This window comes from Lissotriton helveticus, chromosome 9 (assembly GCF_964261635.1).
Source record: "Lissotriton helveticus chromosome 9, aLisHel1.1, whole genome shotgun sequence".
NCBI classification, from domain to species: Eukaryota; Metazoa; Chordata; class Amphibia; order Caudata; family Salamandridae; genus Lissotriton; species Lissotriton helveticus.
In genome coordinates, this window is record NC_136070.1 from 127,337,441 (window position 1) to 127,351,192 (window position 13,752).

The 13,752-nt window shown below is 41.3% G+C and overlaps 1 protein-coding gene across 1 annotated transcript in view; it reads left to right on the top strand.

The window, feature by feature from the left end:
- TTC9 (tetratricopeptide repeat domain 9) overlaps nt 1-13,752 on the top strand; it is a 240,524-nt gene that overhangs the window by 149,097 nt on the left and 77,675 nt on the right. Inside the window, exon 2 of the mRNA XM_078659614.1 lies at nt 12,054-12,236. Coding sequence (XP_078515740.1) covers nt 12,054-12,236 — 183 coding nt within the window. The remainder of the gene's footprint in view (nt 1-12,053; nt 12,237-13,752) is intronic.

Sequence of the window (13,752 nt, forward strand, 5' to 3'; positions counted from 1 at the left end):
TGATGTGATTGTTTATCATTATGGGTGGCGTTGTAGGGTGGTGAGACCCAACTACATGGTGCATCTGATTTCTGTTAAATGTGTGCTCCATTTTTTTTTACAGTGTTCTGCATTTTATGTGTTGCTTTGAACTTTGAAAGATCTATCGTGCTCAGTGACATCGAAGCACCTATCCCACCCGAACAGTTCTGTACTAATATGTTTAGCCTCTTCAACTTTGTCTAATATGTACTGATGGGGTGTGTGTTTGTTTTGCTTCATGGTAATCCAAGTCAGAAGGGCAGATTGCTCATTTTGTTTGTCCTACACAACTATACCAACAATAGATAAAGGCCATGTATGCAGTTGGCGGCAGGAGCAGCACCCTGGTTAAGGTAAGTAGAAGACCTCGCCAACCTCATTTAAGCAAAACAAGTGCAGTTAGAGCTGGAACAGAGTTGGTGAAATGTGCAGAATCTGTCCATCCTTGTAAAGGTGCAGATTTCATCTAATGCTACTGGACTGAAAGTGGTCAATTATGAAGAGAGTCTAGTCTCCAAGACTATCTCAGGCTCCTGATGGCTGCCGAAGGCGATAATCGGCAGTCGGTGCAAGTCCTATCTTGGCCATAGCTAAAATCCTGGCCAGGCTCCAACCTGTTGTATCGTAGTGTGAAGCACAAAAGAGTTAGGCTAATGGGTAACCCTGATCAGGTCTGCCTCATATCACCCTCATTGCGCTTAACCCGCCATACAAGTTTAGATCTGTATTTTATACACCAGATGCCCTTGTGGTGCTGTGTGTAAATCAGGTGGAATCTACTACCCCCCCAGAACTATTCCTCAGACCGTCCACCTTCATTCTTAGTAAGGAATGACATTTCAAGTCCAACAAATACAAGAACCTTAGCAGAAGACAAGCAGTATTGTGGCCAAGAAGACATTCCCTCTTCCATTGGTCTGGCTCAGACACCAGCACAGCATGGATTTGACAGTGGCACTTTTTCAGTATAAACACAGTTGTTTCCTGTTTCCATACCACCCACAAGATGTCAACACCAATAACCAAGTCATAAAAGAGTAAGGCGTGATCCCTTCACTTGTGCATCTGCACCGATCATATACTGTACCCTAGGGCCCTATTGATATGCTCTAGAAGCCATTGGAAATCCCTCAGGACAGGGCTAGTAAGAAGATCTTCCACAAACGATAGCCCTGCTGCTGACATACAGTAGCTGTTGATCCTGTGAAGGATGGACGCAATGTTAGCACTAAGCATGGGCAGAATTTGCGAATTTGCGATACGTGAAATCGTGCAAATTCGTGATCGCAATTTGCCAAATTCTGCAAGCTTGCGAAATTAATTTTTTTTGCGAGTTCGCGAGAATTTTTTACCAGTTCGGGAACGAGAACTTGCGCATGCGGTCGCAACGGTCGCGAACATGTTGTTTCCCCTTAACCAGCCTGCTCGCGATGCCTTTTTCCTGTTTCGGGTTGCAATGACGTGTTCACGTTCGCAATTTCCTGTTTCGGGTCGCAGATCGCGGCGTCGCTCGGCCAGCTACCAAAATCTCGCAGCGCACGTGAACAGGGAGGAAAACTCATCAGCAAACGCAGAATCATGGTAAGTCAATGCCGCGCGCGCAAGATTGTCTTTTTGAAGCGCGAACAAGAAATAAAATCCACCAACTCGCGAATTGCGGATTTTTGGACAATTTTGCGCGATTCGCAGATCGCAAAATTACCAAAAAATCGCAAATTCCGCGAGCGGAACAAATTTTGCGCCCATGCTTACTTAGCAACACAAGACCAGGGGTGGGGGTTAAACAGGCTTGTCCAATGCCAAGATGGCTGCACAGAAGGAATCAGGCTTACCACCCAGTGGCATAGGTAGTGTACCATGTTCCCTAATGAAACCAAGGACATTTGGCACCATCCACTGGATTTGGTAGCAAAGAAACATCATACATGGGGTGCCGAGGGCCCTTAAAGTCTCCTGAGCCTCAGTGCTACTGCACTTTCTGCACTATTGACACATGCACCCCTGTTTTCACCTCCCTCATGCAGAGACATTTTAAGGCATGGGCAAAATGGGCACGCTATTTCTTAACGTCTCTCCACGTCCCTATATACCTTCATCCTTTCTTTCCCACCTCTCTCTGCCTCACCTCTTTGTTTTTCCTTAAGCCTCTCTAACTCACACTGCATTTACCTCTAATTCACCCTTTTCTACATTACTTGTCTCTGTAACTCACTTGTTTGTGCACTGTCTCCACATTTCCTTCTCCTAATCTCTATCGATTGCTACTGCACTCTAAAATCTTACCGATTTCTCAACCCATATCTTAGTTTTTCTACCTCTCTTTATCTTTCCTTTTGGCTACCTCACGTTTCTATGATTTCTTTACTTTTCTCCCTACCTAACATATGTTTCTACATCAACTCTATCTCTACCCCCTCTATTACACATCTCTCATTATACTGTTCTCTTTATGTTTCTGCCCTTATCTTGTATCAAGGCCACAGGTATTTTAGCCAGAAAAGTGCACTCATGTAAAGAGAAGAAGAGGGGCGAGGCAGGGGAAGACAAATTAGGAGAACCGTATTAGTTTTTAACCAGTCGACTGCTGAAAATCCCCAGAGCAGTGATTTAATGTTCCCCATTCAGCAAGAATACCAATAGTGAAGCTTGATATATTTGTGATTACAAATATTTGGCAACTAAAGCTAGAATCTGAAGGCAATGAGCGAATATCTTATTTTAATGCTATGCACTAGTCCATTAATAATCAAACAAGTCACCATTAACATGTTTACCTACAATGGGAGTCTCAAGCTGGTTGGACACTAAATTTCACAGAAAATGTTGTTGCAAGTATACAAATTCTAGCTCCCAACTCAAATAGAAATGGCTTTATCAAAGCTTGTTTGCGTTTTCTTTTCACACCAATTGGCTTGCAGATGCCAGGCAGTCTGACATTTTAGCTGCTTTTGCGTGAAACCTCCCCTTTGAAGGTTTTACATATAATTCAGTATTGTTTAGCATGACGGCTTAAATGAGCCGAAAAGGGGTAATAAATTCAAAGTTGTTCCAAAATATATCTTTGTTGTGGCAACACAAATTCCTTAAGATGACACTGATCCAATGGCTTTAACAGAGGCATTGAAAACTCATCCATTTAAATTGTAACTGTTGTAAGACTCCCACTAGATCGCCGTCTGGTGGTCAGAACTGTCATTGCATGTTCCCCTCTCCCTTCCTCCTCTAATGGTCTTCCTTGCTGCTCTCCAGTATCAAAAAAGTCTCTCTTTTCACTACAGTTTATTAGAGTTTCTTGTTTATTGATGTTTTCTTGTCTGTACAGTAGAAATGCAGTCAGATCGCCCTTTCTAGATAACGAAATGAACATACATAAATCAGAATCTGTTCTTGCGCGAAAACGAAATATACATACTTACTCTGGTCAAGCACAAAAGACGATTGTATTCAGATTTTTTGTAGAAGAAATTCCACTTGCTTCTCCTTAAGTAGCGCAAAGGTCATGTATTTCCTTAGGCCAATGCCAGGGTTTTGGCTGGCAACAAAATGGCTGCTTGCAAGCACCAAACAAAAAAAAACTAGCATTGACAAAACGAATTGGTCTGCTTTCATTTTGAGTCCTGATTAAATCGTTAAAAAATTGCTGCAATTGAAAAAATAGCAAAAATGATTACTTTCTGTTCAGAATGCATTAATGAGAAAGCATTTAGCATAGGATAATTCAGTGTACTTTTGAGATGATAAAACAACCCCTTGCGCAATGCTCAGCTAGTGCTCAGTAATAGGCAGAAAGATACTTCAAATAGCCAGTTGTAGGAGATGAGATAGAAATACTCCTCTGGGTCGAGCTAAAGGCCACTTTATGTATATTGTAATAAATTAGTAACAACAGGTTTAGCAGACAGATGCACTCTCAAGCCAGACTCTAAAAGAGAACATGCGCAGTAGCTGGTTCTGCTCCACTTTCCATGTTTTCGGTAGGTATTGTATGATTTATTGTTGCATCTATGCAGCCTTGCCTGGGTGGACCACTCTCTCTCTCTGGGTTATATTTTGTATTATATTTAATATTCATGATTAATAATGATTACATCATAGAAACCAATCTGATCAGGTACAGGAATTAACACTAGGGCCCAGATGTAGGTCCCCATTTACCGGTCGGTAACGGCCGATTTCAGCCGTTACCGACCGGTATTTAGGATTTGGCATGTAGGGGGCATCTCATTTACAGAATCGGTATATTTACCGATTCGGTAAATATACAGAATCTGTAAAATACCGAATCGGTAAATTTACCAATTCTGTAAATGAGATGTAGGTGGCACTTCAAAGAGTGCCACAGGCCCTTTAGGAGTCGGTATTTACCACCCAATCCTATTGGGTGGTCAAATACCGATTTCCTGTGTACATGCACATCTGTGCCAGTACACCTATGCCATGTGACACACAGAAATGCCCTTAGGGCATGTATGTGTGCCACATGGCACACAAGCCTGCAATTGGGGTGCTACAGGGTGTCAAAATGACACCCCGTTCCCCCTGCCAGGATTCGGTATTTACCGATTCGGTAAATACCAAATCGGTATTTCCCATTGATTCCTATGGGCTTCACAGCCCATAGGAATCAATGGGAAATACCGATTCGGTATTTACCGAATCGGTAAATACCGAATGTTACAGATTCGGTAATTGTGATTTTAGAATTACCTACATCTGCCTCCTTCTAATTTACCGATTCATAAATACCGAATCGGTAAAATTCGGTATTTATGAGTCGGTAAATTAGATTTACCTACATCTGGGCCACAGTAGCATATAGTTTTGTTGTGTAAGCCACGCTGGGCTCAACAACACAATACTAGGGAATAATGTTGAATGATCTTACCTGATATATTCTCATTTGTTGAATATTACTACTATCCTACTGATCTCCTAGGAAAGTCCTGTCCCTCAATTTGTTATTCTTCTACAATTGTATTTACAATGTATCCGGCCGCCGCGCATCCGCATCGCACAAGCATCATCGCATGCATCGGTGCGTGCGTGCGTGGCGACGGCAGTGCACACACTCAGTGCACTGAGTCACTGACTGCAGTAGTAGCAGACGCACGCAGTATTTTAATTTGTAAGCAGCAGGTGCGGCACCATGGTGACGTGCGCTAGTTGCGGCTTGCACGCACCACGCACTATAGTATAAATAAAAAAAGCAGCACCACTGGTAGGCAGCAGTTGAGGGCGAGGCTGAGCTGAGTCCTCAGGCTGCACTGCGAGAGCGAGCCAGGCAATCCAGCGCATAACTAACCAGATTGGTGTCACCCCAGATGGGGTGACACCCGGTGCGGTCCGCACCCCCCGCACCCCCCTAGTGACGCCACTGCGTGTTTATTCATGTGTCTTTACCTGTTTTTCACTCCTCCCCCTTGGAAAGTGCTCTGATACTTTCACGGGTTATGTTCACGCTATATAAAACTTTATAAATAAATAAATAGCAGGGGGGAGTAGTGAAGCCAACCCACTGTCACTGTCAAAGTCCTGCAATATCATAGTATGGTGGCCTGGGGATGTCAATTCCAGCTTAGCAACAGGCAGCTTATTAATTGTTCATTGTGTCGGCAATTTTGTTGTATTATGTGCTAGTTTTATTCCCATGAAATCCAAGTACATTGTAAATGCAGCCGATGCACCTTTCTAGATCATGTTTAAGCCCCGCGCCTGACTTGAAAGAACACTCTAATGACTAGGTTGTAAAAGTAATCCACAGGGATTTTTCAAGGAAAAAAAGTTAATTAGGGAGAAAACGAGTTAATTAAAAAGATGTAAGAACATTAAATCCTCCATCCTCCTCACTGGATTTTTGCTTTACAGTTTTAATTGCAAAATGCCAACTGCTGTACGCATGAAAGACAGCGCTGGAGCAAAGAAAATGAAGGTCTCCGCCTGTGCATAGGAAGAGATGCCGCTCAAGCAGTATTAGGTCAAAATGTTTGTCATTGTCCTCGTGATGTGCGTGCAAAGAGGTGGCGTAAAAGTAGCACATCATCCTCTGTGTGTTGAAAGAGTTGTCGCATAGGCAGCGTCAGGTTCTTCGCATAGTCCCCTGCATAAGTGTAGATAGAGTGCAGCAGAGGCAACATCCTTCCAAGCATCTTCTCATAATCCACTGCATAAGTGCATGAAGAGCTGCAGCATAGACAGTGTCTGGTTGAGAATATTCTCATAATCCACTGAATAAGTGTATGAAGAGCTGTCACATAGGCACTGTCTGGTTGAGCATCTTTGCAAATCCACTGCATAAGTGTATGAGGAGCTGCTGCATAGGCAGTTCTGGTTGAGCATCTTCGCATAATCCACTGCATAAGAAAGAGTTGCCTCATAGGCAGCATCTGGATAGACATCTAAAATAAGTCAATGTGTGCAGGGTGCTCAAAATGTATACCAACAAAAAGAGAGATAGGGAGAGGTATGTGACACTCTTATTCCCCGGTTATGTCTCTTAAACAAGAAAAGAGTGTCATATGGTTTAACAAGACCACACGAAGGAGCGTAAGAAAAAGAACCGGCCTCACTCAGGTCAGTTAAGAAAGCCCTCACTCACCACCTGGTGATGAAATGCTTCATCATTGGGCCCCACTAAAGAGGCAGAGTGCCTCTTTAGTGTGCTTCGACGCCAGATCTACTGCGGAGCAGGACTTGTGAGTTCAGGCGTGCAGTGAGAATTAAATTATAAGGTGAGGAAAGGGTTAACCCCTTCAGCGCAGATGACAAAGCCAGCTCGTCATGAGCGTTACCTGCGCTACGCACATGACGAGCTGGCTTTGTCACGTAATGCGCGATTTTCAAATTTCAGCGCACAGCGGGAAAACCCGCTAGCGCGGTAGAGGTTAAAAATGTCTTTAGTGTATCCAAAAAATGATTTATTGTTTGATCACTTAGGACATATATTTAAAATTATGTGTAGGGAAGTAGTCCACAATTAATTGTGTGGTTATTTCCAAAAGTCGTTAATCGTCAGTCAACATGTTTCTGCCTTTGAAACGGTGTAAAGTTACCAGGCATTCGTCTGGACTCTAGAACTGTACTAAACCCTGGCGGTATGGACACGCTAAGGCCCACCCTTACCTAGGGATGTGAAAGTGAAAAGGAAAGTGAAAAAAAGTGCAAAAAAAGGAAGAGAGGTTGGTCTTCCTAATAACTCCTGGTTTAGGAGGCTTTCTATATTAGGTTTCTGCACTTTAATGGTGTCACAGTGGTACACCATGGGTCACGGGAGGGGGGTGGTAGCGTAATTGGCCCACCGCCCTTGACGCTAGGCACCCTCTGTATACCTGCGATACCCTCTGAACGACTTTTGGAAATAACCACACAATTAATTGTGGACTACTTCCCTACACATAATTTTAAATATATGTCCTAAGTGATCAAACAATAAATCATTTTTTGGATACACTAAAGACATTTTAACCCTTTCACCACCATATAATTTAATTCTCACTGCACGCCTGAACTTACAAGTCCTGCTCCGCAGTAGATCTGGCGTCGAAGCACACTGAAGAGGCACTCGGCCTCTTTAGTGGGGCCCAATGATGAAGCATGTCATCACCAGGTGGTGAGTGAGGGCTTTCTTAACTGACCTGAGTGAGGCTGGTTCTTTTTCTTACGCTCCTTCGTGTGGTCTTGTTAAACCATATGACTCTTTTTTCTTGTTTTAGTGCTCAAAATGAGCATCCCTGCTGGCCGACAGAGAGCCAGATGTACGACTGTTTTTTTGGGTCGAAAATGGAATGCGACCGCTAAAAAGGGTTGTAGCTTGTACAAACCCTATTTTGCGAGACAATATTTTTTGCGAGTCAGTCACCTATTACCAACTTGCAAGAATAGAGTTTGCAAGTCATTATTAGGAAGGGCCATGCCAACAGCAAGTCGCACGAGGATGTATGATTGTTTTGCAACCGCAAATGCAGTTGAAAAACAATTGCAGTTACCACCAATTTCAAATTGGTGGGAAGCCAGTCACAAACGGGAAGGGGTCCTCAGGGGACCCCTTCCCGTATGTGTTTGGCAGGGAAAATATTTTTTAAGAGCAGGCACTATCTGCCCTTAAAAAATGAAAGGAAAACGTTTCATTTGTTTCTTTTAAATGCATCTCGTTTTCCTCTAAAGAAAACGGGCTGCATTTGAAAAAAGAACGTTGCTTTATTTAGAAAGCAACACACAGACATGGTGGAGTGCTGTTCCCAGCAGGCCACCATCCCTGTGATTGCAGCGTATTCCTAATGGGTCACAAATTGTGACCCGTCTCATGAATATTGATGAGGCAGGTAATTTGCGACCCCATTGGAAATCACTAAATGTGTCTGAGACACAATAGTACATTCTATTTTATGTCACAAATTGGGAGTGGCAGAAAATCGCAATTTGCGACCCGCAATACGGAATGGTTGTGCATCTTGCCCAGAGTGCATATGTTTGCGGTTTCTCATTTCACCTGAATCTTTGGAACATCGATTAGGGAAGGGTTTCACCTTATCTACTAACAGTCTGCGTCAGTTCTTCATGCAGTCACAATAGCCGAGAATTAGATGGCAAAGGCATGTAAAAATAAGCATGCACCCTTCTTTAGGACATGGGGGAGGACTTTAATAAAGCCCAGAAACTCACGTATCTTGTAGCAGAAGCATGAGGTAACTTTAAAAGATAATATAAGGTCTAGCCTGTGATTACGGAACCTGAATCAGCAGAGAGCCCTGCGTTGAGTGTCCACTTTCAAAGGAGGCACAAAAATATCCAGAGGCGCCTGGTGAATAGCAGATGTTCTGTGCTCTCCTCTGGGGGTTGCCAAGAATTTAATTTTGCAAGATAGGGTGGCTGTGACCTCGAGGTAGGCTTCATTGCATAAAACATGGGATTAGGAAACGGAAGTGAGTATAACATTCGTTATTTACACCCTTGTTTGGCTGTATTTTTTTTTATGTGTTTACCCTAACTTGAGAAAACGCATACACATAGTTTATACTTGCACCCTTCCCATGTAATAATTCTTCCAGCAAACACTTTATGTTTATCAGTTTAACTTAATGAACTTGAATTAACCAACAGTATCTTTGGGGATGTGATGTTCAGGCTAGTTAGCAATTATGGAGCAATTATAGAGTACCAGAAAGCAATAATTACTACCCTTGCATGTTGTGCATACTGAAGAAAAATAAATTAGTTGTCTAGACAATAGGTAACATGACTTTAGTCTTGGCAGGCCTTGTGAATTTTGCAAAATTGTTGTCCTGGTTTCTGTGACCAGCGTGCTGTGGTTTTTTTTCTTTCTTTTTGAGCCAGCCGCTCAAGAGAGCATTTGTGAACATGTGCAGTAGGACAGGGACAGGAACAAATTAGTTCAGAAATACTGCTCTTGCAGATTAAAGTAGGCAAAATCACAGCGAGAATACACTGTTTAAAATTGCTTTCTATAATAACTAAAGATGTGATCACAAGTGTAGGCTTAAGAGAATGGGAGTAGGTGCAGAAAAATCAGTGTGGAGTAAAATAAAAACAAGATAGTAGGCTAGAAATAAAAAGAAAAGGGCCTGGCGGGAAGCAATGGATGTTGGCACAGAAAAGCAGGATGCAAGCTTAAATAAGCATTGGCAATGCATGGGTTTCGCCTATGTAATTAATAAAGAGCTGTTTTTATCAACCATCGTCCGGGGAAGGAAAGAGGTCCGACAGATAACACAAGAGTGGAGAGGATGTGGCACAGTGGCCAGAGTTGCTGGCTTGAGAACTGGGGATCACGGTTCGAGTCTCGCCGCTCAACATCCTGTGATTCTATTCAAATCGCTTAATCTCTATGGGTGACAAATTGCTATATAAATATGCTGCAATAGTAAAAGGCAAATCTTTATGAAAATATAGTTCCATCCATCAAAGCGGTTGTTAACAGTATTTCGGTGGCAGGAAACTGATAGGAGAAGCAGATGAGAAACATGCATTGGTAAATGCAGGAAAATATGCTACAACCAATAGAAATGGAAGAAAGGTAAGTGGCATGCACAGGAACCAATGAGAAGCCAGGAAAGAGGCCTTTTTAAGTTTATATTAAAAACAAAAGCTTTTTTGCTCAGCGCAGGCGCTATGCAGGCAAAAACGTAATAAGGGCCCTGGCTGGAAGAAATGGACGTTGACGCAAAAAAGCTAGATGCAAGCTTAAAAAATGTTGTTAGATGATATAGGGAGATGCAATTTCAAAGACAGCATACAACAAGATGAACCAAAATTGGGTGCAAAAACGGTCGAGTAAGCTCCTCAAATCTGGTGTCCAGGCTCAAAAGGATGGGGTGTATGGTCTGCATAAAAGCGAACAGCCTTTCTAATAAATGAGGTGGGTGCTTAGAATATCACACCCCTTCTCAGTGAATAGGTCCTCGTCACAAGCAAAATCCAATGTGAGAGCAAGTTGCTTTCCTAGGAGACAAGTGAGTCCAGCCTTTCTTCAGTACTGATTGAGCCATCAGGAAGTCCTGCTTGTTGTTTGTATGAGACAACTGTTTGATTCTAGGATTTATTGATGTTCGTTATAATGCACATAACCAGGCATTTTTTACCTTAACCTCTCAGTTCTGTCGTGCACGACCACCATGATGTTAATTAGGACACGATTGTTGCTTGCAAGGGCGGCTATGCATACTGGTGTTCGTGTGGCACAAATAGCAAACTGTCTTGCCTTTTTCATGTTGTTAAATGAGAAGTCAGTAACTGCAAGTTAACTTAAGTTCACAACTTTCTAAATATGTATAAGAGATCAATTTAATCAGTGTTTCAATAAATAAACAACACCCATTTTTTTGTTTTTTACAAATGTTCAGCATTCAACTTTCACAATTCTTTGATTTAATTGTGCAAATAGTAAAAATATTTAATTATCCATTGCAACCCAAAAAGCGTAGCTTTCAATTAAATGTCTATCTTTCCAAAATCATTACACAACTCTCTGATTAACAAGATGGATCTATAAAATTTGGTCTAGTTCATCAGAGAGAAAACCATTTAAGCAGACATGATCTACAGCTTCCAGTGCAGATGCACTGTACATTCATAGACTATCTCGTTTGACATTCAAGACGTCTTGTACGATCAGCACTAGAACTTGTACAAGCCACTTAATCTCTATCTGAGATAAAAATTGTTCATTTCTTTAGATATAGTAGAAAGCGTAAGGGAAAATACATATTTTCAAATCCCTTTGACCTACACTATTTTTATGAAGAGAGTCAGATAATAAAACACTTATAAAATACCTCAATTAATCTATCATATACAACTTTTTTAAGTTCAGAATTTTTTTATTGAAGCAGTTTAGACAAAAATATACAAAGTAAGTCAATAAAAATGTTACATAAGATCATACAGCAATACATATAAGAAAAGTAATAATAGTAGTAATAATAAGAAAAAATAAAAAAGAATAAAAGAATAAAAGATAAAACCAAATTTAGGCAATGACTATAAACATGACCGGCAAGTGGTAAAATATATATCAATAAAATACTTAGGAACTAGAAAATACAAGTGTAAAATGTACAAGAAGAAAAGCATATGGAACAATCAAAAGGAAATCATGGAGGTTTAGGAACTTCTTGTTGCAACGGGGGATAGAGGCAGAGAACGTCTAGCACATTCATCGAAAAAGGACGTAACAGGACCCCATCATTATCTTCTTTTCGTAGCCAAAATCTATGGATAAACAAATGTTGTGTCTAATCTAAGATTATAGCAAACAGCATACCACCAAGCCTGATATGATATTTTGATGAAATCTTTCCAATTTTTGGTGATTTGTTGGAAAGGTACTGCTTATAATAAGTCAATTATTCTTATACTAAAAAGTCATATACAACTTAATGCACGGATTTAGGAGCAGTTTACTTTTTTCTTCACTGTAAATTTCAGAAGCAAGCCTTATACGATTTACAATTAGTTATTTAATCCTGATTGTAAACAGAAGTGCTCACATATTTTTTCCTATTCCGTCTCTTTTATAGCGTGTCTGCTTCAAGCTGAACTTGTGAATTATGAGCGTGTGAAAGAATACTGCCTTAAAGTACTAAAAAAAGAAGGAGAGAACTTCAAGGCACTTTACCGATCTGGAGTAGCGTTCTATCATCTTGGCGACTATGACAAGGCACTGTACTACCTAAAAGAAGCCAGAAGCAGACAGCCAACAGGTGACTAATTTATAAATGTTTACGTCTCACCTACCTTATGGTATGGTCCATCGTACTGAAAACTTTGAAGGGGCTTAGAGCCCACCCACTGCTTACCATTGGTTAACTTTATTATCACTCTGATTTCCTTGCTTCTTATTTGATGGCTTAACTTTCTCGTCTTGTGTTTGTCACTCCCCTGCAGCACAGCCTCTTTACCCTTCTTTTGATTTGTTGACTTGTATCCTTCCTCTGCTCACATTTTAACAAACTACTTTTTTAAGTCCTCAATGAAAGGGCATGTGTTTTGCAGCTCCCGCCATGGTGTGCTATTTCCATCCTTATGCCCCCACGCTCTGTGTAGCTCATCCCCTACTTTCTCTCTCCCTCATTTGCTGCTTTTGCTGTTTGATACCCAAATCCACAAAGCCATCCTCACGCTCCGTGTTGCTCGCTTCTGGATCCCCACCCTCGCTTCATTTCCTTTATTTAATCCACCCCAAGGCCTACAGCTCATCCATTGCTCCCACCACCCAATGTCCTCATTGCTTCCACACACCCGCTTCTACATTGCTCCACCAGCCTTTGTGGTCTTAAAAATACTTTTTTTTTTTTTTGCAATTCCCATTTGCTACATACACCATTACGTAAATGACACAGCCAGAAGAAAGCATCATGACGTACGCCCTCATGTGAGCATTGCATCGTCACGTCTTTTCTTGTTCCTTTTTTTTGAAGATGCAAAATGCATTTAGCTAATAAAACATTTTGCCATGGCCTCACAACGTCAGCAGAAAACCTTGGCAAACCAATCGATCATAAAAACAAGATCTGTTGGTTAAACCAATGCTTGCTTTATAATATATTTGCAGCCAGCATTCTGCTTTGAATAGCATCCCTTCATAATCCTTCCAGAAATCCTCTGCCATGCAAACAGCATACAATTAGGACAACTGCCAAAGTTGTGTGAAAGGTCACTTCATACCCTTATATTTTATCGAAGATTACTTTTTAATTTTAGATTATAAGGCAGGAATGCATTAAATATGGCTCAATCAAAATGTGTCCCATTCGAATTAACCTTTTGGGTGTCTCTTGCATTCTAGTCTTAGTTAATGATGTGATTAAAAGGTGCACGTGCAGGGGATGTTCATTATTGGTCTGGAAAGTGAAATTGCCATTTCCTTATTCGAGGTACTTTCAGTCTGACCATAATTTAGTATGAATTAATAATGCCATGGGTGCTCTACAGGCAGTACAACAACAGAAGCCACCCTATATCGAAGAGAATCCCGTCACTGACAAGGAAAGCGGCACATCAATTCCATCCACAAGTGTTTATTCGTGCAAAAAGTGTTTCCCAGGTATTCATTTCTGATCACAAAATTAAACACTGTGGCTTAAATCGATACAACAGTTAAATTGGCGCCGCCGTGCTACACTGCTATATATATAAATAAATCAGATGGGATAATAGGAAAAGAGCTAGCATGCTATCCAAAAATTACATATAGAAAGAATCGTTCACTGAGGGATC